The sequence below is a fragment of the Neoarius graeffei genome, chromosome 4 (genome assembly GCF_027579695.1).
Source record: "Neoarius graeffei isolate fNeoGra1 chromosome 4, fNeoGra1.pri, whole genome shotgun sequence".
NCBI lineage: Eukaryota > Metazoa > Chordata > Actinopteri > Siluriformes > Ariidae > Neoarius > Neoarius graeffei.
In genome coordinates, this window is record NC_083572.1 from 92,803,636 (window position 1) to 92,831,525 (window position 27,890).

General features: G+C 40.9%; 1 protein-coding gene across 3 annotated transcripts in view; it reads left to right on the forward strand.

Moving 5' to 3' along the window:
- Window positions 1-27,890, forward strand: part of il23r (interleukin 23 receptor) — a 66,045-nt gene that overhangs the window by 26,412 nt on the left and 11,743 nt on the right. For all 3 annotated transcript variants that reach the window (XM_060920018.1, XM_060920019.1, XM_060920020.1), the window contains 2 exons: window positions 9,075-9,155; window positions 26,990-27,077. In XM_060920018.1, the coding sequence (XP_060776001.1) occupies window positions 9,075-9,155; window positions 26,990-27,077 (169 nt within the window). The remainder of the gene's footprint in view (window positions 1-9,074; window positions 9,156-26,989; window positions 27,078-27,890) is intronic.

The window sequence follows — 27,890 nt, forward strand, 5'->3', positions numbered from 1 at the left end:
TACATCATGGCTTTGTACATAGCTCATGGCAATGAGCAACTCCACCATTGAAAAATCAGGCCAGACAGCACAATTCAGATCAGATAACAGAATACGAACTCTGATTTGATCATAAAAAATACACATACCACAAACGAGCAGAGGTTTTTTTTTTCTGCACACTGTCTTTTAGCTATCTCACTAAAGTCAACCATCAGCTTGCCACCACCAGTTACAGACACAAATAAAACCTTATTCCTTACCACAAGAGCTCATATCTTAGGTATGTAGCTGTCATTAGCTGGCTATCTTGCTCTGTTGGCTTTACACCATGATGTTGGCAGTCAGGTCAGAGATACACAGATGGAAACAAGTTCACTGGCTAACGTTCTTCCTAGGTAAAAGACAAACTCTTGTAGAAGAAAGGTTTCACTTTCTCACCTCATACTCAGGAACTGACAGTCACATAGATTTACAGAATAAAGGTTTTATTCTCAGAACATGTCTTTTGAGAAGTACACCAGTGGAGTCATTAGTGATTGGGCATACTTCTTAATGTGCACTATGCGGTTTGGGATACAGCATTAAATAGGACTTTACTGTGCACTGATTTGCTACTCAGATTAATTCATGTGGTGGAAAAGGATGCAGCACAACCAACCCATGTGCCACAAGTCACCTGCAATAGCAATTTTCTACCAGAGAGGGCGAAAGACAGGCATCTTGTATATACAGCAACTTGAAAATGTAGTTTTCTTGCAAACCTAATCATACACATTTTATTCTCAAGATTATGAAGCCTTGATTAGGTCAATCAAATTTTAAAATTTGAGTGAATAGCTAAAAAAAAATAGTAAGGCACTGTTAATGAGTGTACGTAGGAGGAAATGATGTAAATTTTTTAATTTAAAAATTAATTACTTCCTTATACCTACTAGTACATATATCTTAAGTCACCTATAGTTATACTTACTAGTGCATATATTTTAATGGCATCATTATTGTATATTATAATTGTTTGATATCGTATCTCATACTATAAATAATCGTAATCATCCTATTCATTACAATTTTGTATTGTCCCCCACCTAAACGAAATTTGGCGGGGGATATAAAAACGGGTTACGTCCGTCTGCCTGTCCATCCGGTCATATTTTTGTTTCTGGGCCGTATCTTTAAAAATACTGCATGATATCTTCATGAAACGGTGGCACAGTGGTGTAGTGGTTAGCACTGTCACCTCACGGCAAGAAGGTCCTGGGTTTGAGCCCCATGGCCGACGAGGGCCTTTCTGTGTGGAGTTTGCATGTTCTGTCCGTGTGGATTTCCTCCGGGTGTTCCAGTTTCACCCACAGTCCAAAGGCATGTAGGTTAGGTTAATTGGTGGTTCTAAATTGACCGTAGGTGTGAGTGTGAATGGTTGTCTATGTGTCAGCCCTGCGATGACCTGGTGACTTGTCCAGGGTGTACCCTGCCTCTCGCCCATAGTCAGCTGGAATAGGCTCCAGCTTGCCTGCAACCCTGTAGGACAGGATAAGTGGCTACAGATAATGGATGGATGGATGGATGGATCTTCACGAAACTTTGTATACATATCAGGTAACATGTGAACTGGTGCCTTTTGCTATTTTAGATTTTTGAAGGAAAAAAAAAGTATTTTTCAAATTTTTACATAAAAATAGATTTTGACTTAGTTTCTAAGAGCAATGTTCGTTTCCGGAGCATATATCCAAAACTATTCATGATACGGATTTGAAACTTGGTGTACATGTTAACAAGGTGATGTAGATGTGCCTTTTCATACTAAGAAATTTGAGAAATTTTAATTTTTCATTTTTCCATGGAACCAATTTCAGACTTGGTCTCTCAGGTTGGTCTTTGGGGTAGGTTTTGTTTCTGGAGCAAAACTTGAAAACTATGAGTGGTATGGTCTTGAAAGTTGGTATATGTGTTGATTAAGTAATATATATGTGCCTTTTCATACTAAGAAATGTGAGAAATTTTCATTTTTAGCTCACCTGGACCAAAGGTCCGGTGGGTTTCTGCCATCGGCTTCTGAGGTCAGTGTAAAGAGGTAGGGTTGGTTTCCTGCAGCAGAACTTGAAAAATGTGACAATATGTTCAAACTTGGTATATACTGTAGTTGGTATATAGGGCAGGGGATATAGATGACTGTCTTCTTGTTATATTTTGTATCGGGGGCCTGGGAGAACAGCTATGCCGAAGTGTGTCCCCTGTATAAGTAAAATGAGAAGCATCTTCCAGTTGTACTGGATGTTGGCAAATTGAGAAATTTTTAAACTTTTGTTAAATACACTCGGACTGCTGTAGAGTACTTCAGAACTTGAGTAGATGTCGTGGTGATTGACTACACTCTCTATAAAAGACTTGCCAAACATAGACCTTGGTACACATGTCATTTTGAGGTTCTGTGCTTCTGTGTGCTTGTGCATACACAGCATGTGTGGAGGAGGGGGGCAAAGGATTGTGGGGGAGGAAGTGTGATGTGGTGTATGGTTTTAACAAACGTTCACGTAAACACGCATGTTTATCACACCAATTTAACTCATTCAATTTCTATCAGTCAGTAAATAAACACATATTTGCTGCCCCACACTATCTGTAAGATTCCTATTGAATCACACATGGATAATGGAAAGAGTTTACCTGACTTTGGTGTTGCAACTCAAACCCACATTGCGACAGCAGGTTTTTCCACCATATACTGAGAAAGTTTACATCCACTTCCAGTAACTTGAATGTGTGAATCACCCATCTGATGGCTTTACTGAGTAGTTATGTTTCATTTCAGCCTAAGATGGTGAGAAAAAATTGGCTAGTATACACACATTCCACCTAACATGTCTGGGTGGTGGGAAAAATTTTATTTAAAAAAAATATTTAAAAATCTAATTGGGCAGAATCAGAAAAAAAAATATCAAGGTCTTATTAGACAAAGCAGACTTTTTAATATGTGAAATATTGTCAAAGCAGTATGATTTCATACATGATGGAACAAAGTTAACTCTTTGTCACCTGGACAAGCCTGTGTTCTCACCGCAGCTGAGGTGTTACAGTGGACTGTCAATAAGCTCCTTTTTTTAAACATGTGGTTTTAACATGTAACAGGAAGTAGAGGCAGCAAACGGATGATGTGTCACTCTGTACGAAAGAACTGTTCCAAAAAGACGTTAAACTTCAGCAGCTCACCATTGAAAAAAAAAAAAGAACTCTACAGTTGAGGTCAGAAGTTTACATACAGTGACATGAATGTTATCTTGGATATGAATGTCATGTCAATATTTGGGCTTTCAGTAATTTCTTTGAACTGTTCTTTTTCTGTGGCAGAATGATTGTACAGCATACACCTTTAAAAAAAAACACTAGAATTTGGTGCACAAGTTTTAATTTCCTTTGGGTTTTCTGAAATCAACACAGGGTCAAAATTAAACATACAGGGTCAAAAACTTACATCTGCTCACTTAGATTATTAATTCAGAGGTGCTGAAACTTCCAAAATGTGTCTTATCTTGCCAAGGCCGAGGTCTCTTAACTTCCTGTTAGTGATCATGATTGACTACAGCTGTTAGCTTCTCTGTGCCTTCATAAAAAGGGTTTGTTTACAGCACTCATTGGCTTGACCAACACCCAGTAAAATGGGAAAGTCCAAGGAGCTCAGTGCAGATCTGAGAAAGAGGATTGCAGATATACACAACTCTGGAATGTCTCTTGGAGCCATTTCTAAAACAACTGCAAATTCCAAGATCAGTTCAAACAATTGTATGCAAGTTATTGTGAGGTACAGACACTTTGCCAAGTCACTTTGCTTCAAGAAAACCCAAGCTGTCACCCTCATCTGGAAGGAAACTGGTTTGGATGGTCAAGAACAACCTGGGAACCATCATGGCACAGCCCTGCCATGAACTGGAAGCTGATGGATCACTGTCTACAGTTCAGATCACCATGGACTAAGAGGCTGCTATCCAAGAAATAACCCCCTGCTCCAAAACTGACACCTTCAAGCTTAACTAAAGTTTGAAGCTGACCACACAGACAAAGAAAAAGCCTTCTGGAGGAAAGCTGTATGGTCAGATAAGACAAAGATTGAGTTGTTTGGCCACAATAACCACCATGTACAGAGGGACACTGTACCAGCTGGTAGTGGTGGTAGGATCATCATGCTCTGGGGCTGTTTTGCTGCCAGTGGAACTGGTTCATTGCACAAAGTGGATGGAATAATGAAGAAGGAGGACTACCTCAGAATTCTTCAGCATAAACCATCAGAAACTTGAACACGACTTGGGAGTTACAACAGGACAATGAACCCAACACGCATAAGAGCTGGTTGTGGAGGATAAAGCAGGCTAACAGTAAGCTTAAAACAAGTCCTGACTTCAACCCTATTGAAAATATATGGACAGTGCTTAAGTTGAGTCTATACCAAGAAAAAAAAATGTAATTGAACTCTACCAAGTCTACCATGAAGAGTCATGAAATATCCAACCAGAATTCTGCTAGAAGTTTGTTCCTGGTAAACAAAAAATGTTTGGGCAAGGTGAATATTGCGAAGAGACAGCTCATCTCATTATCTCTAGCCGCTTTATCCTGTTCTACAGGGTCGCAGGCAAGCTGGAGCCTATCTCAGCTGACTACGGGCGAAAGGCAGGGTACACCCTGGACAAGTCGCCAGGTCATCACAGGGCTGACACATAGACACAGACAACCATTCACACTCACACCTACGGTCAATTTAGAGTCACCAGTTAACCTAACCTGCATGTCTTTGGACTGTGGGGGAAACCGGAGCACCCGGAGGAAACCCACGCGGACACGAGGAGAACATGCAAACTCCGCACAGAAAGGCCCTCGCCGGCCACTGGGCTTGAACCTGGACCTTCTTGCTGTGAGGCGATAGCGCTAACCACTACACTGTGCCGCCCCGCGAAGAGACATTTTTACCCAAATATTAGGTGTACTGTATGTAAACTTCTGACCACAACTGTATAAGCATTCTGTTGTGTACTCAATCTCTCAAGGCATACAGCAAAGAATAATGGTTGCATTGGAGTACTTTTAGAAAGTATCAGTTTTGTGTCTCTTGAGCTTTGTATTCCCAGAAGTATGTTGTGTGCAGAGCTCTAACAACTAGTGCATTAAGCTGCCTTTAAATAGCTCAGTATTTTCAATTCCTGTACGCACTTCCTAAACAGCATGATAGTCTGTATGTAAATAAGCAAAACAATCATGTGCTGTTTATCAGTGCCTGATGTGAAAATTAATAGGTGGAGTGTGGAGGTTTGTAAAATAAGGAGTGTGTTGGAGAAGCACTCATTTATTGATTACTTCATTGTATACAGCATAATTATATGTATAATTATGTACATATTATACATTGATCACCCATAACATTAGAAACACACTGACAGGTGAAGTGAATAACATTTGATTATTCTATCCACATTCACTGGATATGAGCAATCATGTGCTCTGATTGGCTACTCTACTACTAGGATATCAGCTCATAAACTGTGAATAGAGAAAAACAAAATGGTGGAGCATGTTACTGAACCAACCAAGGACAAAATAAAAACTCTACTTGAAAGTTTTTTAGAATCTACTATAAAGTTTTTCGAATTTACCAAAAATTAAAATGCTCTGTTTCTCAAATCCAGAGAATGTGGATAGAATAAAACACTTATTCCACTCAATCTCCTTGTACATGGCTAATAGCTATCAGCTCATGTATGACTCAATTTCATGGAATAACAAATATCTCATTACAGTGGCACCTGTCAAGGGGTGGGATTTATTAGGCAGTAAGAGAACTGTCAGTTCTTGAAGTTGATGTGTTGGAAGCAGGAAAAATGGGCAAGTGTTTGGATCTGCAAGACTTTGACAAGGGCCAAATTGTGATGGCTAGATGACTGGGTCTGAGCATCTCCAAAATGGCACATCTTGTGGGGTGTTCCCGGTATGCAGTGGTTAGTACCTACCAAAAGTGGTCCAAGGAAGGACAACCGGGAAGGCTAACCCATATGGTCCAGTCCCACAGAAGAGCTACTGTAGCACAATGTGCTGAAAAAGTTAATGTTGACACCTTTCTGTTTTAGCCAGCATGAACTTTTTCAAGAGCTTGTGCTAGCAAATGCAATTTTTTTAACCTTTATTATAACCACTTGTTATAGAGTTTGGCCATTAACAGATTATATTAACAGCTTAACATGTTTATAAGCTATGTGTGATAGGAACACCCAGAAATATCACTTCCTCAACATGCTCTTATAAATTCCATCTTTAATTCATTGTTCTGCTTTTAAACTTGGTATTCAGTCCTTGGTTTCGGTTTAGTTTCATCAAGAAGCCTTTTCCCCACAGAATATACGAGAATATATCTGGGGTTATTTCTACAGGTCGTTCTCAAACCCTATTTCTGGAAAAATTTCTAAAATGTTATAAAAACAAGAACCTGTGGTTTGTTAATACTCTTGAACCTTTATTTAACTGAGAAGTCTGAAGAACAGAATTTCAATGTTTTCATCAACCAACTTAAATGCATTTTATAAATATAAACAAATGTAGAATCGGATGCCTGCAACACACTCAAAAAATTTGGGACAGGAGACATGTTTACCACTGTGTTGCACCATTTTCCTTTTAATTGTACAATTTTTAATCATATGGGAAGTGAGGATACTAATTGTTGCAGTTTTGCAAGTAGAATTTTTACCCATTCTTGTATGATACAAGATTTCAGTTGCTCAACAGTCCGTGGTCACTGCTGTTTGATTTTCCTCTTCATGATCCACCATACTTTCTCAGTAGGAGACAGATATGGACTGGCAGCAGGCCAGTCAAGCACACTCACTCTGTTTACGAAGCCACGTTGTTGTGGTCCGTGCAGAATGAGGCCTCGCATTGTCCTGCTGAAATAACCATGGATATCTCTAGAAAAGATATTGCCTTGATGGCAGGATATGTGTCTCTAAAATCCCAATATACACCTCCACATCAATGGTACCTTCATACATATGGAAGTCAGCCATGCCGTGGGCACTGATGCTCCCCCATACCATGACATTTCACTGATAACAGTCTAGATGGTTCATTTAGTCTTTTGTCTATTGCACAGACAACTCAATGCCCATTTTTCCTGAAAACAAGCTGAAACGTAGACAGATCTGACCACAGCACATGTTTCCACTGTCTTTCAGTCCATCTGAGATGAGCTCGGGCCAAGAGAACTCTGCAGCATTTCTGCATAGAATTGATGTATGGCTGTCTCCTTGCATAATACAGTTTCAAGTTGCATTTCCAAAATACTCCAGAGCCAATCTATATATTTATCACAGTAGCATGATAGGTTCTCATGTAGCACAATCTGAGGGCTCAATGATCACACATTCAGCAGTGGTTTCTGGCCTTGTCCTGTATGGTCTGAGATTTCTTAGGATTCCCTGAATCTTTTCACAATATTATATACTGTAGAAGATCAGGTCAAGTTTATTTGTATAGCGCTTTTAACAATAAACATTGTCACAAAGCAGCTTTACAGAATTTGAACGACTTAAAACGTGAGCTAATTTTATCCCTAATCTATCCCCAATGAGCAAGCCTGTGGCGACGGTGGCAAGGAAAAACTCCCTCAGACGACATGAGGAAGAAACCTTGAGAGGAACCAGACTCAAAAGGGAACCCATCCTCATTTGGGTGATAACAGACAACATGACTATAACATTAACAGTTTTAACATGAAGTCCGTTTCGTTGATGTTATAAACTGTTCATTGATGGAAACTTGAGTGCAAAACTGTTCATGACAACTGCAGTCCTAAAGTTAGCAAGTCAACTGTAGTCCTCAGCCATAAAAGCATTACTGTAAGTGTCCAGAGCATCCTCCAAGTGTGACTTTCAACTGTCCACATGGGGCTGTCCTCCACAGGAGCGATGCGATGAGACTCCAACAAGACACAGGGCACCAGGATGGATCAGGAAGGTCCGAGGAGCAGAGGAGGTCAGCATCTCGATCCCAGGACCGACATGTAACTCAGAGGGACAGATTTGGGGGGGACACAGGTTGTTAGGTATGCCCAATGTCACCTGAATAAGCAGGAACAGCGTACATATTGCACTGAGTACAAGCAGGGACTCCGGCAACTAACTATGACAGCATAACTAAAAGGGGAGAGCCAGAAGGTAACACAGGCATGAGGGAGCCCCGGGACATAAAGCAGCAGCCACTACACTGTCAACTAACTCGAGTGAGCAAGCGAGTGGGGGACTGACAGCATCCATACGGTACATCCCAGTTTACCAAAACACTCTGTCTGACGACCCTCCAGATCTACACCTTTACCTCATAAACACTATTAACAAAAGGCTTGACTAAACAGATATGTTTTCAGCCTAGACTTAAAAGATGGTGCCTAGACTTAGAAGATGGTGAAAGACCTAAATTCTTTGCCATCTTGTATTGAGATTGTATTCCTTTTGAACTGACTTGACAATTTTCTCATGAAGTTTGACACAAAGTGGTGAGCCATGGACAATCTTTGATTGCAAAGACTCAGCCTTTGGTTGATGTTCCTTTTATACCCAATCATGATGCCCTCACCTGTTTCCAGTTCACCTGCTTATTGAGTAATGTTTCAAAATGATGCAACTTGAATATTCTTTAAACTTTTCACTCTTATTTTGCCCCGTCTGAACTTTTTTGAATGCGTTTCAGGCATCAGAAATTCAAGATTTGTTTATAGTTACAAAATACAACTAAGTTGATCAGCCAAAACCTTAAGTCATTTGTTTATACTTCTTATCAGTTAATTAAAGACTTGAGGGAATGTACAAATTCCTGATTTTGTAAATTGCATTCTAGAAAATATCCCAACTTTTTTCTAATATTAGGTGAAACAGCATATTCCAGACACTGTAACAAACAGCCCATTCAAAAAAAAAACTGACCTGAATCCTCATGTAAAACTAATCCAGTCTGAATAGGGCTTTAATTGCACTGAAATGACTGAAACTCATTTGCTCATTTAATATGGAAAAATATGAAACCAATATAAAATCTGGAATTGACTTTTGCTCTTTTTACAGGCACTTACACAATATCCAAAGACTTGGAAGAGATGAGTAATGCCCCTCGTACAGCAAAACCTACTCCAGGAAAAACAAAAGGTAACCCTTTTTTTTTTTTTTTAAATCTCTGAAGAGTGATTTTTGGCGACTTGGCAACAATTGTCAGTACCTTCAATCGATCCATTTATTTTTCATGTATAAAATGGGATGGGCGGCATGGTGGTGTAGTGGTTAGCACTGTTGCCTCACAGCAAGAAGGTCCGGGTTCGAGCCCCGTGGCCGGCGAGGGCCTTTCTGTGCAGAGTTTGCATGTTCTCTCCGTGTCTGCGTGGGTTTCCTCCGGGTGCTCCGGTTTCCCCCACAGTCTAAAGACATGCAGGTTAGGTTAACTGGTGACTCTAAATTGACCGTAGGTGTGAATGTGAGTGTGAATGGTTGTTTGTCTCTGTGTCAGCCCTGTGATGACCTGGTGACTTGTCCAGGGTGTACCCCACCTTTCACCCGTAGTCAGCTGGGATAGGCTCCAGCTTGCCTGCGACCCTGTAGGACAGGATAAAGCAGCTAGAGATAATGAGATGAGAATGAGACATAAATCATTATGTACAGTGGTGCTTGAAAGTTTGTGAACCCTTTAGAATTTTCTTTATTTCTGCATAAATATGACCTAAAACATCATCGGATTTTCACACAAGTCCTAAAAGTAGATAAAGAGAACCCAGTTAAACAAATGAGACAAAAATATTATCCTTGGTCATTTATTTATTGAGGGAAATGATCCAATATTGCATATCTGTGAGTGGCAAAAGTATGTGAACCTTTGCTTTCAGTATCTGGTGTGACCCCCTTGCGCAGCAATAACTGCAACTAAACGTTTCCGGTAACTGTTGATCAGTCCTGCACACCGGCTTGGAGGAATTTTAGCCCATTCCTCCATACAGAACAGCTTCAACTCTGGGATGTTGGTGAGTTTCCTCACATGAACTGCTCGCTTCAGGTCCTTCCACAACATTTCAACTGGATTAAGGTCAGGACTTTGACTTGGCCATTCCAAAACATTAACTTTATTCTTCTTTAATCATTCTTTGGTAGAATGACTTGTGTGCTTAGGGTCGTTGTCTTGCTGCATGATCCACCTTCTCTTGAGATTCAGTTCATGGACAGATGTCCTGACATTTTCCTTTAGAATTCACTGGTATAATTCAGAATTCATTGTTCCATCAATGATGGCAAGCCGTCCTGGCCCAGATGCAGCAAAACAGGACCAAACCATGATACTACCACTACCATGTTTCACAGATGGGATGAGGTTCTTATACTGGCATGCAGTGTTTTCCTTTCTCCAAACATAATGCTTCTCATTTATACCAAAAAGTTCTATTTTGGTCTCATCCATCCAAAAACATTTTTCCAATAGCCTTCTGGCTTGTCCATGTGATCTTTAGCAAACTACAGACAAGCAGCAATGTTCTTTTTGGAGAGCAGGGGCTTTCTCCTTGCAACCCTGCTATGCACATCATTGTTGTTCAGTGTTCTCCTGATGGTGGACTCATGAACATTAACATTAGCCAATGTGAGAGAGGCCTTCAGTCGCTTAGAAGTTACCCTGGGGTCCTTTTTGACCTCACAGACTATTACACGCCTTGCTCTTGGAGTGATCTTTGTTGGTCGACCACTCCTGGGGAGGGGAACAATGGTCTTGAATTTCCTCCATTTGTACACAATCTTTCTGACTGTGGATTGGTGGAGTCCAAACTCTTTAGAGATGGTTTTGTGACCTTTTCCAGCCTGATGAGCATCAACAATGCTTTTTCTGAGGTCCTCAGAAATCTCCTTTGTTCGTGCCATTATACACTTCCACAAACATGTTGTGAAGATCAGACTTTGATAGATCCCTGTTCTTTAAATAAAACAGGGTGCCCACTCACACCTGATTGTCATCCCATTGATTGAAAACACCTGACTCTAATTTCACCTTCAAATTAACTGCTAATCCTAGAGGTTCACATACTTTTGCCACTCACAGATATGTAATATTGGATAATTTTCCTCAATAAATAAATGACCAAGTATAATATTTTTGTCTCGTTTTTTAACTGGGTTCTCTTTATCTACTTTTAGGACTTGTGTGAAAATCTGATGATGTTTTAAGTCATATTTTTGCAGAAATATAGACAATTCTAAAGGGTTCACAAACTTTCAAGCACCACTGTACAAAAACAAAAAAACATGCCCATACAGCCCACTATTCCATCACCACAATATTTTTGGTTTTAACTTCACCCTAAACCATTCTCCATTGTATGCAGTATGTTCTTAATGTTTTACAGTACTTTATTGTACATATACAGTAATAAATCATCTTATGTGTAATAATAGCATCTTAAGATGAAAAAAAAAAACATTGATCACATCGTGGAACCCCCCCCCAAAAAAAAAAAAAGTACAAATGACAGAATTCAAACACCGTTATTTAAAAAAAAAAACGTCAGGGAGATGTCTAAACAGAGCTATTTGTTAATGTAATCATAATTTAGACTTTACTCAGAAGTCATTTATGTAATTTTGTTTTCAAAGAACTAGTCAGTTAATGTTAGAATACACAGGTATGTGATCTTAAATGTTCATGATTTGTTTTTTACTTAAAACAGCAAACTGTATGGTCAGCAGGCCTGGAATTTCATCATTTTAGGGGCAAGGCCACTTGGCCTTTTGTGCTGTCAATTTTTTGAGGGCACGAAGGCCAAAAGCCAGTGCACCAAGGCCATAAAATAAAACAATGATTTCAAGTTCACGTCTATAATGAATTTAATTTAAGGACTAATGACTCTTCTGAGGAAGACTGGAGTCTCAGTCGAAACTATCAAGCAGGTAAAGAGACATCTCCTACACTATGTCTGAAGATAAGAAAATATTGAACACATCTAAACTTATCAATCAATCACTCACTTCAAAAATTGTAAAACTTATTAAACCTATATCCTCCCATAATTTTTGTTCAATTGACACCGAATGTGCAAGAGCATCTTCAGACTGTACTACTACGCAGATTTTTGATTAATCAAAATTGAGCCTGGAGTACTTCAAAATGTTTGACTGTAAATGGAACATATACTAGCATGCAGGCTACTGATTAACCCATAAGAGCCCAGACCGATTTCTCAATCAAGGAAAATTATTGAGGAAATAAAATGAACTAAATAGACGACAAAGAAAACATTTCTGACCTTTTATTTTTTAAAATAGCACTTTCATGTCTGGCAGCACGGTGGTGTAGTGGTTAGCGCTGTCGCCTCACAGCAAGAAGGTCTGGGTTCGAGCCCCGTGGCCGGCGAGGGCCTTTCTGTGTGGAGTTTGCATGTTCTCCCCGTGTCCGTGTGGGTTTCCTCCGGGTGCTCCGGTTTCCCCACAGTCCAAAGACATGCAGGTTAGGTTAACTGGTGACTCTAAATTGACCGTAGGTGTGAATGTGAGTGTGAATGGTTTTCTGTGTCTATGTGTCAGCCCTGTGATGACCTGGCGACTTGTCCAGGGTGTACCCCGCCTTTCGCCCGTAGTCAGCTGGGATAGGCTCCAGCTTGCCTGCGACCCTGTAGAACAGGATAAAGCAGCTAGAGATAATGAGATGAGACTTTCATGTCTCAAGATCTGAAATATTAAATTGCAAATTTGCTAGAACACTGCAACACTATTACACTGTTAACCCCAAAGTTCATTCTATGCAAACAGTTTGAGTAAATACCACTTTTAAAGATTAGTTTTATTGCATTACTTAAACAGTATGAGTATATGAAGAGTATATGAGAATCATTGGGTGTACTCATTTTTTGTAATTTAAACAAACTTAAACTATCATGTTTTACCTCAGGCCACAGTGCTGCCCTGTTGTGATTGGCTCAAAACTCAATACAAGTCTGTGCTTGCTTGGCATAATTATTACTGGGGGGTAAATGAATACAAGTAAATGTTAATGTTGTAATGACACCAAAAACAATGAGATTAAGGCTACGTTCACACTGCAGGCTGAAGTGACTCAAATCCGATCTTTTCGCCCATATGTGACCTGTATCCGATCTTTTATTGACAATATGAATGACACAGATCCGTTTTTTTTCAAATCCGACCCAGGCCGTTTGGATATGTGGTCCTAATTCCGATTCCTATCCGCTCTTTTCATATGCGACTTCAGTCTGAACCGCCAGGTCGCATTCATCCGACTTACACGTCATCAACAAGCCACAAAAGTCACTATTCTGCGCTGAAGTAGGCGGCGGGTCTCTCAAAAAAAAGTTACAACAACATGGCGCATAATCACGGGCGCAGATAGAGGGTGGGACTCGTCCCACCCAGATTTAAATTCACCTCGTTCGGTCCCCCCCACTTATAGGGAGGAAAAAACGTCTATGCTGTCTTTCTTTGCATAAGGCAAACCTCACGGAAAAATCAAAAGACTAATTACCATTCGGTTTATTGAGGTGCACAGCAGTGTATACATAGTTGCAGCAACTCACATAAAACAAAGACTGATATTCGGTTGGTTGAGCTGCGCAGACTGCACAGGTTGCGAGCTCGAGCTTGGTTGCTATGGTAACCCACAACAAGTTTGACAGGCATATTGGGGTTGGGGTTGGTTTGCTGGCAGCTTTGTCCCCCCAGTTTTTTGTCCCCCCCCCCAGTTCAAAAAACACATCTGCGCCCCTGCGCATGACATCAATGCGAGGGACGCTTCGGGCTGTGAAGGTTCTGAATCTTCTCAATGGAAGGACGCAGAGTGTTGGGTTCACCCAGAAAGAGACCCTTGGATTCCTTCGTGAATGCCTTCCCTTCGGGCCCGAAGTGGACGAGTCGCTCAGAAACGGACAGGAGAACACGTGTGGGTTGTTCACATGCCAGTTTATTCGCTCGCTTCGTCAGAATGAAAACATTTGTGGGAATGTCTTATAGTGTTGCTGTGTTTATGTTTTGTCTTCGTGCGTGTGTGTGTGTGTGTGTAATGGGTGTGTGTCTATGTAGAAGTGTGTAATGATCTTGAATCAATCATAATATAATAACATATTTTTGCTGACAGTAAGGTACAGATAGATATCAGCGTTTTGGCTTATAATTAATATTATGTCTGATTCTTGGAATAGTGTGGAATGTTAAACATAGATACTGTAGAAGGTCAAAGGCACACAAAGTTTGCACAGAAAGGATCATCTGAATAATTCTTAATAATTAACATGAATAATTCTTAATACATGAATGTGTGGTCAGTCAGTAAATTACATCTTGATTATCTTGATTCCATCAACATAAGTAAAATAACAAATAACAGTATGCTCTTAATAATGCTAAAATAAGGAACGTTATAAGAGAATAAACATAAAGACATTAAGAACAACTTAAGAACTTAAGAACAATGAGAATATGTCCGAAAGAGAGAGAACAATTAAACCACTAACAGGATTAAACTTATAACTAAATTAGGTTAATGCTCTTAAACTAAAAATCCTTAGAATCATAAGATCTTAATTATAATTATGAAACTAATCTAGAACTATGAAACTAACATTAATCACGGAATGCATTTACGGGATCTATAAAACTAACATTAATCATTACCATAGTATATTTCAATATATTTCAGTATATTTCATAGCCTTTATGAAGCCATGACCTAAGATTCAACTGAATGAATAAGCATAATCATGAACTTTAATTCTACTATTTCTGAGTGTGGTATGAGTCGATCTGACACTAAAACAGACCTTCAGACACTTCTCTGTTCAAAATACACATTCATAAACAAAATGTTCCCAAACAATGTCCAGCCGGACCTAAGGTCATTTCAAACTAAATTTTAACACAGAATAAGCTAAGAATCACTATTTCACTAAACTTACATATACCTACATATATCCTGATTTAACCTACTGATTCTGATTCATATTCTGATCATAATCTACATATAATAAATTTTGACCCAACAATCCCCCCCTTTAATACTAATCACAGTATCAACTTTAGATTTTAAGTAAACATGTAAGTAAGTAAGATTATGATTAAGATTAGTGTTACACCCTAGCAGGACGATAATATACATTATTCTCTCTATGCAGAGGTTTGCGGGTAAGACTATAAATCATCTTATGCATTCTGTCCATCAAGCATCTCAAAATGCAAGGTCCCAGGAAAATAAACAAAAGAACAATCACCACTACAGGGATGCACATAGAAAAAATAGCAGACCAATTAGTCCAATTACCAAACAGTCCAGAAAACCACACCCACCCTGCCATATCCCCATGTTCATCATGTTCTAGTTGTTGAGCAATCTGTCTCATTTGATGTACGGCTGCACCTATTTCACCATCCGGGTTATCATGAGTAGGAATAAAAGTGCAACAGCTGTCTCCGATCATAGCACAAACACCCCCCTTTTCTGCTAACAAAATATCAAGGGCCATACGATTTTGAGTAGTCATTAGACGCAGGGAGGTTAATTCTGTTCTAATACCATCGACAGCTTTAATGGTTTCATTAACAAAGCTGGCCAAGCGATAATGTGTTAATTCTACATTCTTCCATAGATCAGCTACACCAAAATGAGGAAACATTGATGTCCAAAACCTGTGCCACCTAGTAGTAAGATGATGTTCCAGGGGTGGAAAATTATGGATGGTATCTCGTTTTGGGCGATGAGCAGAGAAAGGATGGATAGCAGTGATAGCGTTTTTGAGTTGTATGGGAGCGCAAATGCCTGACCAGTTGGTGGGAAACGAAACAAGGAGATTACTATTACCGCAGTACCAGTACCAGTTTAATGCCAATTTAACACCAGGATAATTATTAGGGTGTGGTGGAACGCAATTAGGATGAGCCCTACATGTATTTTTGATATATCCGATACTGTTGAGTGTACAATCAGTTAGCGGAGGGTTACATCGACATGAATTCGGGATCCAGTGAGGACATGGAGAGGTGACGGAGTTCTGATCATATATCTGCTTACATTGAGACTTAGGAATGTGTCCTAAATAAATGTTACTTTTTTGAGAGTAATTCCTTCTGAAACAATGAGGGAAAGTGAAATTAGAAGGCATATCTACTTTTAGAGTAGTGAGAATAGAATCTTGTAATATAATATCGGGGGTATTTGTGCCATGTACTGAAGAAGTCTGGTTTAACTTTGCTACCACAGAAGGGTGAGGAGAGTAATTACAGAAAGGGCCCCAAAATTTAGAAGGTTGGCCTTTTGGCCCCCAAGCATAATATAAAGCTTCAGAGCATAACGGCAAAGGTGGGCGTGTAATAATAGTGGAGGATGGCATCAAATGACATACATAACAACTTTCATTTGTGTGAGCCCGTGCAGTCCAGTTAGCAAATTGCCAGAAGATGTTGTCTCGAGGTCCAGCTCCAGCGGGTAACCCTGCTCCGAGCAATAGGAGAATAGTCACAAAGGCTCGGGTGGGTAGCCCTGCCCCGAGCAGAGATGAAGCAACCACGAAGGCTCGGGCGGGTAACCCTGCCCCGAGCAAAGACGAAGCAGCCACGAGTAACCCTGCCCCGAGCAAGGAAGTGATCCTGAAGGCTCGGGTGGGTAGCCCTGCCCCGAGCAGTGATGTCATGAGACCCGCGATGTGGACCATCATGGATTGTAGTGAGGTGGTTCGGTTCCACGGTTCCAAACGGTTCAGATTCCAGACTGGGCGCAAGATCTCTTCTCCCTTTTGTTCACAACGTCTCACAGGCAGTAACGGATTCTCAGTCAGCCGGGCGGCACAACTCAGTCAGTCAGTCAGGTCAAATCTATATAGAACACAAAGAGAGGAAGAGAGAAAAAGAGAGAGAGAGAGAGAGAGACTGGATGGGGACACAAAAAGCATTAATAGCAACTGATTATTGTAACACAACTTTGTTATGGAGCCTTCTTCAGTCGGGTGGCATGAATCCACTGTGGACAAAGGTCAGTTAAGACAGCAGTATGAGTAATGGCGACTATTTCTGCAGGCTCACTATATCGAGGTTTTCCCAATTGTCCAAATTGTTTAAAAAATTGCACCAGCACCTTGTCTCCCACTTGGAAGGGGTGTGTGTTTGCCGATGGTGGAAGTGATATTGTACTATTGACCTTAGTACAAATTTCATGCAATTTATCGATAAGGGCTGCAGAATACTCATCCATATGTGTCTTCAAATCAGAGGTACCCAGAGCCGGAGTCCCTTTTCTCCAGGGGACAGGGAACGGTCGCCCAAAAATGATCTCGTAGGGGGAATAGCCACCGAGACTAGGCTTCGATGTCATGCGAATTTCAGCCAGTGTGGCTGGCAATAGGTCTACCCAATTTCTGGAACCTGTGGTCTGCATAGCCTTAGTTAGTTTGTCTTTCAATGTTCGATTAGTACGCTCTACGATACCAGAAGATTGAGGATGGTATGGAATGTGAAAGCGCCAGGTCAGTGAAAGATACTTACACAGATCTTGTGTGACCTTTGAGGCGAAAGGGGTACCTTTGTCTGAGTCTATGGCATCTGGAACCCCATAACGAGGTATTATTTCTTTTGCCAGCGTACGAGTCACTACCTTTGCATTCTCTCTAGAACACGGAAAGGCTTCTACCCATTTAGAAAATTTGTCCACAATCACCAGGAGATATTTAAACGGCCCACAGGGAGGCATGTGTGTGAAGTCGATTTGCCATTCTAAGAATGGAGATGTCGGTATGGGTAAACACTCGTGTTTCGCGACTGCTTTGGAGTGATTGTTCTGTGCGCAGATGAGGCATCTCTCGAGAATTGACTCCACCAAACTGTTTAGATTAGCTCTACAGAAAAGTTTGTTCATGTCCCCCTTTACCCCCCTTCATGCACGGTGTGTTACGCCATGAAATTCACGCACAAGGAAGGGAAGGCAATGTGATGGAAGACAAAGGCGGCCATCTTGGCTGTACCATAGGCCATCAGAGGCGACATAAGCATCTTGTAGCTGCCAAAAGGCAGAATCATTTGGAGAAGCTGAAGCCTGTAAAGAGATAAGGTCTAAATCTGGGATCAGACTACTAGCAAGACAAGATGTATTACATGATGAAGAGTCTATACCAGGAGACATGACACCAGAAGCATCAGCAAATTTTGCCATACGATCAGCAAGAGAGTTACCCATGCGTTCAGGGGTGTTTCCCGAGGCATGCGCTTTAGTCTTGACTATAGTGAGTGACCTAGGGAGATGACAAGAATCAATAAGGTTTTGTACTAGAGTTGAGTGTGAAATGGGCTTCCCATCTGCGGCGTGGAAGCCCCGTGACTGCCAAATCTTCCCAAAATCATGAGCCACCCCAAAGGCATAACGAGAGTCTGTGTAGATTGTGACGTCCTTGCCCTGAAACAAAATACAGGCACGCATTAGTGCATACAATTCGGCTGCCTGAGCGGAAGAGAACGGGAGAGCATAGGCCTCATGTACAATGTCAGGCAGGGAACACACAGAATAGCCACAGAGGAAAACATTATCTGAAGGTTTAGAACAAGAGCCATCAACAAAGATTACTTCCCCCGTCTCCAGAGGGCTGGAGGAAAGATCAGGCCTGATACTGGTAGTATGCAAGATTTCAGATAGACAATCATGATCAGTGTCCTCTAAGGTGTCGTCCTGAGAGTTAAGAAGGCGTGCGAGAGCGTGACCTACAGTATTGGAGGATGCGGCTCGAATTTCGAGATTATCAGTAGAAAAGAGAATGGTTTCATATCCGGAGTGTCGCTGCGCAGTCATATGTTGAGTCTGTAAATTTTGCAATACCTGTTTAACTTGATGTGACGAGTGCAAGATCAGTGGGTGAGACAAAACCAATTTCTCTGCATCTGAAACCATCATAGCACAGGCGGCGACAGCCCTTAGACATGCAGGCAAGCCTTGAGCAACAGTGTCTAATGTTTTAGATAAGAATGCACACGGACGAATCCCCCCTCCATGCTCCTGAGCCAAAACACCAGACGCCGTACCTTGTTGTTCACAGGCGTAGAGATGGAAGGGCTTGGAGTAGTCAGGTAAACCCAGAGCTGGGGCGGAGCAGAGAGCGCTTTTGAGGGAGTGATAAGCGTTAATCATAGTGTCAGTCCAGGTCAAAGGATGTCGGTGTGGGTCTTGAGGAGAGATTGCAGCACGGAGAATCTTGTCATATGAGGAGCAGTCAGGGATCCATTGTCTGCAGTAATTGATAAGACCCAGAAAAGACATGAGGGCATGCTTAGTGGCAGGGCGTTTCGTGTCTAGAATCGCCTGCACCCGATCAGCTGACAGCTTACGACAACCTTGTGAAAGTTCAAAGCCCAGATACTTAACAGTGTCCTTGCAGAACTGGAGCTTGGTTCTGGAAACCTTGAAACCCTTTTTCGCCAGATGTTGGAGCAGGCGCAATGATGCGGCTTGGCAGATTTCTGGGGACTCAGCGGATATCAGAAGATCATCGGCGTAGGTCAGGATCACAGAGCCCTGGGGGAGGGAGAGGTCACAAAGTGCGTTACGAATTACAGCTGAAAACACAGCTGGAGAATCAATAAAACCTTGTGGTAGGCATGTCCAAGTATACTGCTTCCGTCTGTGCGTGAACGCAAACAAAGGCTGTGTGTTTTCTCCAACCGGAACGCTGAAAAAAGCAGAGCAGAGATCAATGACGGAGAAACAGCAATGATCAGCAGGAACTTGTGATATTACAGAGGAAACGTCAGGTACAATGGGTGCCACAGGTACAATCAGTTCATTAATCTTACGCAAGTCCTGCGTAAAACGCCAGGTACCGTCCGGCTTGGGCACGGGGTTGACAGGTGTATTGTACGGGCTGGTACACTCTCTCACCACGCCTTGTTCAAGAAGAGACTGTAAGATGACATCAATCCCTTTGACTTTATCCTCAGAGAGAGGATACTGGTTAACATAAACAGGGAGCAGATGTTTCAGCTTAGCTTCATAAGGAACACAACGAACTAGGCCTACCTCATCCTTCTGTTCAGCCCAAAGAGAGGAGGGAATTTCAGCCAGAACCGTAGAAGGGTCAGCAGAGGGAATAACAGGGTTTACAGAAGTCATGCAAACAGCAGAGATATTTGGTACAGTCACATGTGAAGAAAGATAAGATAAAGCAGGAGGCAGCGAGTCAGGAGTGCAAATAGTCATCTTGGATCCCTGAAACGAAATGGATAAATGTAGCAGACTCATTAGATCCCGTCCCATTAAGTTAAAAGGACACTGTGACATCAACACAAAAGAGTGATGTTTATGAAGTGCTGGGTCAGCGGGACAGGTTACCAGTAATGGAGGAGTACAAGGGGAAGAAAAAGGGACCCCATCAATTCCCACAGAGCGAACGGTTTTGTTAGACATCGGACCCTCGTATGACTTTCCCACTGAGGACATTGTAGCACCAGTGTCAATTAAGAAAGGGAGCACCTTTCCATCCACAACCAATTCTACAACAGGCAAATCACTAGCTAGATAAGAGTCGAAAGAACAATGTAACATCATGGGGTCACAGCTCTGTAGGCAGCTCTATGCTCGATATGGGCCTACGCTTGCCGTAGGCAAAGCAAGAGGAGGAGGGGGAGGAGAGGGAAGAGACACACCACGCTGAAGATTAGAAGAAGAAGCAGAAGCAGCTCTTTGCCGTGCCCTATCCTCATCTATCCGTTTCTTTCTACACTCGCGCTTCCAATGCCCTTCTTTACCACAATAGTAGCACAATCTATCACCAGGGAATCCCTTATTCCCTGCCCTGCCTTGTGGATCACCCCAATTCTGTTGTGAGTAACCACTAGCAACGGAAAGACAGGCCACCTGCTTAGTATCCAAAAGATCATCTCCCTCCAAAATTCTAATCTTCTCTCCTAGAGCTCTCACTATCATATTACTCCGGTCACTCAAATGATGTTTCAACACCTTCTGTACATCAGGACGACAATTATTCAGAAATGTCGAGATAACCGTTCGTCTCGTTTCTTCTGCTCATTACAGTTTTTCTTCTAGCGCCTGTGTTATGAGATGCGCTAGGAACGTTATCAGCGGGACATGAAGCGTTCGCCGGTGTATCTACAGGAATGTTTCTTGCTTCCTCGGTCAGCGGAGGAGCAGAGGCTAGGGATCGAAATAAAGCAGGTTTCACCTCTGCATTGCGCTTGGGATGTGGTATTGAATTCTTTTGTTCTTTCGTCTCTTTAATTTTATGAAAATGATCCCAAATTGGCTTCATTCTAATCCACTCTAAATAACCCTTGGTCATGTAATCATAATCCCATTCTGGGTTGCCAAATCCTTTATATATCTGTTTGTGTGCCGAAACGAGATACTCTGGTCTAAAAGTCCCTGCACGAGGATAAATTAACCGAGACTGAAATTGTTTCGTGGACCAATCGGCTAAAAGGTCCAGCCAAGGAGCAGTATAGAATCCCAAATCACATCGATTCATCCAATCCCGTGGAGTGTCTTCAGAATCGGGTCTGAGTACCTCTTTACTACCACAACTACCCCCCATGGCTGCACGAAGGAATCAAAGATTAAAAGCGCGCTCTTCTCGTGACAGTTCTCCCCCTTGAAGTGTCTTCACGAGGCTTACCGTCCCGTAAACAAATTACGAGGTTTACCAGCCCAATCCCGTGGCTCTACTAGCCCCGTCTCGTCCCATAGACAAGAGTCTAAAAGGTCTAATCTAATCTCTAAAAAAGTCTACGAGGTTCCTTACGTCCCGTGCCTCACACGAGGATTACCTGAATTATGGGTCTCTATTTTTTTGAAATTACTACCAACCAGGCGGTCAACCAATCAATAACCACAAATTATAAATTAAATTTACTCACCTGGTTGGCAGTATCCCACTTCTGACACCAAATTGTTGGGTTCACCCAGAAAGAGACCCTTGGATTCCTTCGTGAATGCCTTCCCTTCAGGCCCGAAGTGGACGAGTCGCTCAGAAACGGACAGGAGAACACGTGTGGGTTGTTCACATGCCAGTTTATTCGCTCGCTTCGTCAGAATGAAAACATTTGTGGGAATGTCTTATAGTGTTGCTATGTTTATGTTTTGTCTTCGTGTGTGTGTGTGTCTATGTAGAAGTGTGTAATGATCTTGAATCAATCATAATATAATAACATATTTTTGCTGACAGTAAGGTACAGATAGATATCAGAGTTTTGGCTTGTAATTAATATTATGTCTGATTCTTGGAATAGTGTGGAATGTTAAACATAGATACTGTAGAAGGTCAAAGGCACACAAAGTTTGCACAGAAAGGATCATCTGAATAATTCTTAATAATTAACATGAATAATTCTTAATACATGAATGTGTGGTCAGTCAGTAAATTACATCTTGATTATCTTGATTCCATCAACATAAGTAAAATAACAAATAACAGTATGCTCTTAATAATGCTAAAATAAGGAACGTTATAAGAGAATAAACATAAAGACATTAAGAACAACTTAAGAACTTAAGAACAATGAGAATATGTCCGAAAGAGAGAGAACAATTAAACCACTAACAGGATTAAACTTATAACTAAATTAGGTTAATGCTCTTAAACTAAAAATCCTTAGAATCATAAGATCTTAATTATAATTATGAAACTAATCTAGAACTATGAAACTAACATTAATCACGGAATGCATTTACGGGATCTATAAAACTAACCTTAATCATTACCATAGTATATTTCAATATATTTCAGTATATTTCATAGCCTTTATGAAGCCATGACCTAAGATTCAACTGAATGAATAAGCATAATCATGAACTTTAATTCTACTATTTCTGAGTGTGGTATGAGTCGATCTGACACTAAAACAGACCTTCAGACACTTCTCTGTTCAAAATACACATTCATAAACAAAATGTTCCCAAACAATGTCCAGCCGGACCTAAGGTCATTTCAAACTAAATTTTAACACAGAATAAGCTAAGAATCACTATTTCACTAAACTTACATATACCTACATATATCCTGATTTAACCTACTGATTCTGATTCATATTCTGATCATAATCTACATATAATAAATTTTGACCCAACACAGAGGTTAGGGAGCTGATTTCCATTTGGGGGGATACAGCTATTCAAGCTGGATTGGATGGGTCATACCGCAACCGGGCGGTTTTACTTCCGTAAACACTGGCCATGCTCACTGTGTGTGACGTCGTCGTATCCTGCAATGCGCATGCGGAACACTTTTAGGTCGCTTTTCGTTCATACTGAGGATCACATACAAGTCGCATATATTTGTTAATGTGAACGACCTCACAAAAAAATCGGATTTCACAAAAAAATTGGAATTGAGCATTAAGCCTTGCAGTGTGAACGTAGCGAAAATCTCTTGCGATGGTGATCTCATCAAGATGGCAGCAGTTACACTTCGGTTAAACAGCAAAAAGAAACATACAATACTAGTAACAAAACAATGCTAACTGCATAGATTAAAAAAGTGGCTATGAACAGACAACAGCACTATCACGTATCATATTACAGCAGGAACAAGCAGTAGTAACATCCATGATCTTGCGCTTAAAGCTCGACAAAGGAAAAACTTGACAGCAAGCTAATTAGCATTTGTTACCAGCTACAGTCGGTACTCGGCACGTTAAAAGTGGGTCAACGTTGTAACGACATAACGTTACTGTACAAGCAATGCTTATTTAATGGTAACAAACTTAAGCCCTATATGTTGAAATTCCTATCTTATTCGTTCGTTAATTTATCACACAGTCTTACCTCAGTCAACTTCTTCCCTCCTTCTGAGAAAATTCAACGTCTCAGACGCAGACACAAGTGGGTGGGGGATGCGTTTGATTAAGTCTCCTGGTTGGCTGGTGATAGATTGGTGTCATTATAGCATGTCGGAGCGGTTCATGCCAGGCTTGAGTCCGATCCACCACTGATGAGTTGCCCAGTAAGAATCCAGAATGTCATCAAAAGACGTATTTTTTTCTCAATAGACGCAGGTGATGTTAAAGCCTATTGGCAGTCATGAGGCAGACTACAAAACCGAAGGGCATCAAGGCCACTGTGGCCTTACGGCAGATATTTTTTTCCAAGGGCGCAAGGCCAAATTGAGAGGGCACGAGGGCCATGGCCCTCATGAAATTCCTGCCCTGATGGTCAGTGTTATAGATTTAACCAAATAATGTGTCTGTTTGTTGAGTGATCTAAATCAAATATGACTATAATCTTATTAAAAAGGAGAGGGCACTTTATAGCGTGAGCAGTCACGCGTTTATGAAGGTGTCCAGATTTTTTGCTGCACAAATAATATAATTCTGAGTTTTAACTTCCCACTTCGCAGTTAAGTCTAACACAGCATAAAAACTTACATTTAAAATTGAGCATTAGCACACTAGATAAGGTATATTTGGACTATTATACAACCCTGATTCCAAAAAAGTTGGGACAAAGTACAAATTGTAAATAAAAACGGAATGCAGTAATTTACAAATCTCAAAAACTGATATTGTATTCACAATAGAACATAGACAACATATCAAATGTCGAAAGTGAGACATTTTGAAATTTCATGCCAAATATTGGCTCATTTGAAATTTCATGACAGCAACACATCTCAAAAAAGTTGGGACAGGGGCAATAAGAGGCTGGAAAAGTTAAAGGTACAAAAAAGGAACAGCTGGAGGACCAAATTGCAACTCATTAGGTCAATTGGCAATAGGTCATTAACATGACTGGGTATAAAAAGAGCATCTTGGAGTGGAAGCGGCTCTCAGAAGTAAAGATGGGAAGAGGATCACCAATCCCCCTAATTCTGCGCTGACAAATAGTGGAGCAATATCAGAAAGGAGTTCGACAGTGTAAAATTGCAAAGAGTTTGAACATATCATCATCTACAGTGCATAATATCATCAAAAGATTCAGAGAATCTGGAAGAATCCCTGTGCGTAAGGGTCAAGGCTGGAAAACCATACTGGGTGCCAGTGATCTTCGGGCCCTTAGACGGCACTGCATCACATACAGGCATGCTTCTGTATTGGAAATCACAAAATGGGCTCAGGAATATTTCCAGAGAACATTATCTGTGAACACAATTCACCGTGCCATCCACCGTTGCCAGCTAAAACTCTATAGTTCAAAGAAGAAGCCGTATCTAAACATGATCCAGAAGCGCAGACGTCTTCTCTGGGCCAAGGCTCATTTAAAATGGACTGTGGCAAAGTGGAAAACTGTTCTGTGGTCAGACGAATCAAAATTTGAAGTTCTTTATGGAAATCAGGGACGCCGTGTCATTCGGACTAAAGAGGAGAAGGACGACCCAAGTTGCTATCAGCACTTAGTTCAGAAGCCTGCATCTCTGATGGTATGGGGTTGCATTAGTGCATGTGGCATGGGCAGCTTACACATCTGGAAGGACACCATCAGTGCTGAAAGGTATATCCAGATTCTAGAGCAACATATACTCCCATCCAGATGACGTCCCCAGACGTTTACAGACTGTTGTAAAGAGAAAAGGGGATGTCCCACAGTGGTAAACATGGCCTTGTCCCAACTTTTTTGAGATGTGTTGTTGTCATGAAATTTAAAATCACCTAATTTTTCTCTTTAAATGATACATTTTCTCAGTTTAAACATTTGATATGTCACCTATGTTCTATTCTGAATAAAATATGGAATTTTGAAACTTCCACATCATTGCATTCCGTTTTTATTTACAATTTGTACTTTGTCCCAACTTTTTTGGAATCGGGGTTGTATTATGTAAACCGGTGGCACGGTGGTGTAGTGGTTAGCGCTGTCGCCTCACAGCAAGAAGGTCCGGGTTTGAGCCCCGTGGCCGGCAAGGGCCTTTCTGTGTGGAGTTTGCATGTTGCATGTTTTAAAAACAATGAAACAACTGTTTGACTGTCTGTTTTTATTTATTTCATTGCTTTTAATTGTTTTATGTCTTTTTATGTACAGCACCTTGTTTTCAACTACGGTTGTTTTTAAAGTGCTATATAAATAAAGTTGAGTTGAGTTGTCCACGTGGGTTTCCTCTGGGTGCTCTGGTTTCCCCCACAGTCCAAAGACATGCAGGTTAGGTCAACTGGTGACTCTAAATTGACCGTAGGTGTGAATGTGAATGGTTATCTGTATCTATGTGTCAGCCGTGTGATGACCTGGCAACTTGTCCAGGGTGTACCCCGCCTTTCGCCCGTAGTCAGCTGGGATAGGCTCCAGCTTGCCTGTGACCCTGTAGGACAGGATAAAGCGGCTAGAGATAATGAGATGAGGTATTATGTAAACCAGTAGTGAAGTTTGATAAGTGCTAGCTAACATTAGTCTACTGTATTATATTTTATAGCCAAAGTTGCTAGCAAAGTACCTAAATTTGTCAAAGTTATATTCATACACAAAAAGCCCAGGCAAGCTAGTTAACAATATGCTAAAGGTTATGTTATGTAATGTTAAGCAGTATCTAAATTCAATAGCTAGCTAAATTACACTAACTAACTATTCTTTTGAGAACTATTTCCTTTGAAAACTACTGCTAGAAAGTCTTAGCTTTAACACTACTACACTGGTGGCTGTTGTGTGATGCAGCTACAGGATGGGAATTGCAAAAATAGATGCATTTTTTCACCTTGGTGCAAATAGCCTCGACTATATAAATTCATTATTTAAACTCACGATAGACAGCCCTCTGTAATACTTTGTAAAACTGAGCAGTCACTGATCCATTGTGAGCCAGTGCGTCTCTGCAGGATTTGAGTGACATCGTTAATGATTTCTGTCATATGCTGCTATTTACATTTATTCACACATATAAGATTCACATCTACTGTATGTACTCAGACCAAGTAGCACCAGATATCTGAATGTAGTGAAAGTACTCTTCTTTATGCTCATAAACTTCATACTGCAAGCTCAGTTCAATACATCATAGAGATACTTGCCACAAAGTCAAACAAACCCCTGTGTTCTTTTTCAGATGCACTGATAGTCTGGATTTGCATCATTGCGGTGGTTCCTATCGTTATCTTTGTGAATCTACTGTACTTGAAATGTACACGAGAAAGGTAAGGCAAAGCAAGCCAAATTTATTCATATTGGACAATTCGTCATTCAAAGTGCTTTATGTAGAGAAAATGAAGAAAATAAAAAGTATAAGACAATTAAATAAAATGAAAGGTAATCATAAAAGACAAGAATAATATCATTAAGTCAAATAAAATAGATTTTTTTTTTTTTAATTAAAAGTGTGGTTGGGGTTGGTGGATGGTTGTAAAGGTTCCCCCAGTTGGAACGGTCAACCTCTCGAGATCAATGCCTTCGTGCCACCTGCAGAATTCTGGGGCGAAAAAAACACCACGAAAAACAGACCAGAAAACCAGAGATTGGTTTCACCGCCGTTTATTCACAGTCCCTTCACCAAAGATGAAATATTCCCAACAACCTTTTATAACAAATTATAATCATAACAAATGTCTTCTTATCTTTCTAAAGGCAGCTGTATTTGTGTGTGTTGTGTCTGTGGTATGTGTGTGTGATGTGTGTGTGTGTGTGCGTGACCTTGGCGGCGTTTGTACGTGTAGAGGGGTGGGGGTAGGATGTGTGTGTGTGTGTGTGTGTGTGTGTGTGTGTGTGTGTGTGTGTGTGTGTGTTGTGTGTGCGTATGTGAATGTGTTGATATCTTGTGCTAAGTCAGCAAATCACATCTTAATTCCATCAATATGTGAAACCTTGGATCAATCATAAGCAAAATATCCTGTATATATATTTCATATTAACGGATATTTTTTAACAACTCAGCATTTACGCACGTCAAAGCGCGAGATGTTTTTTACGACAATTTTAAACAAAGACATGTTTATGTCTAGTCTAGCAAAGAA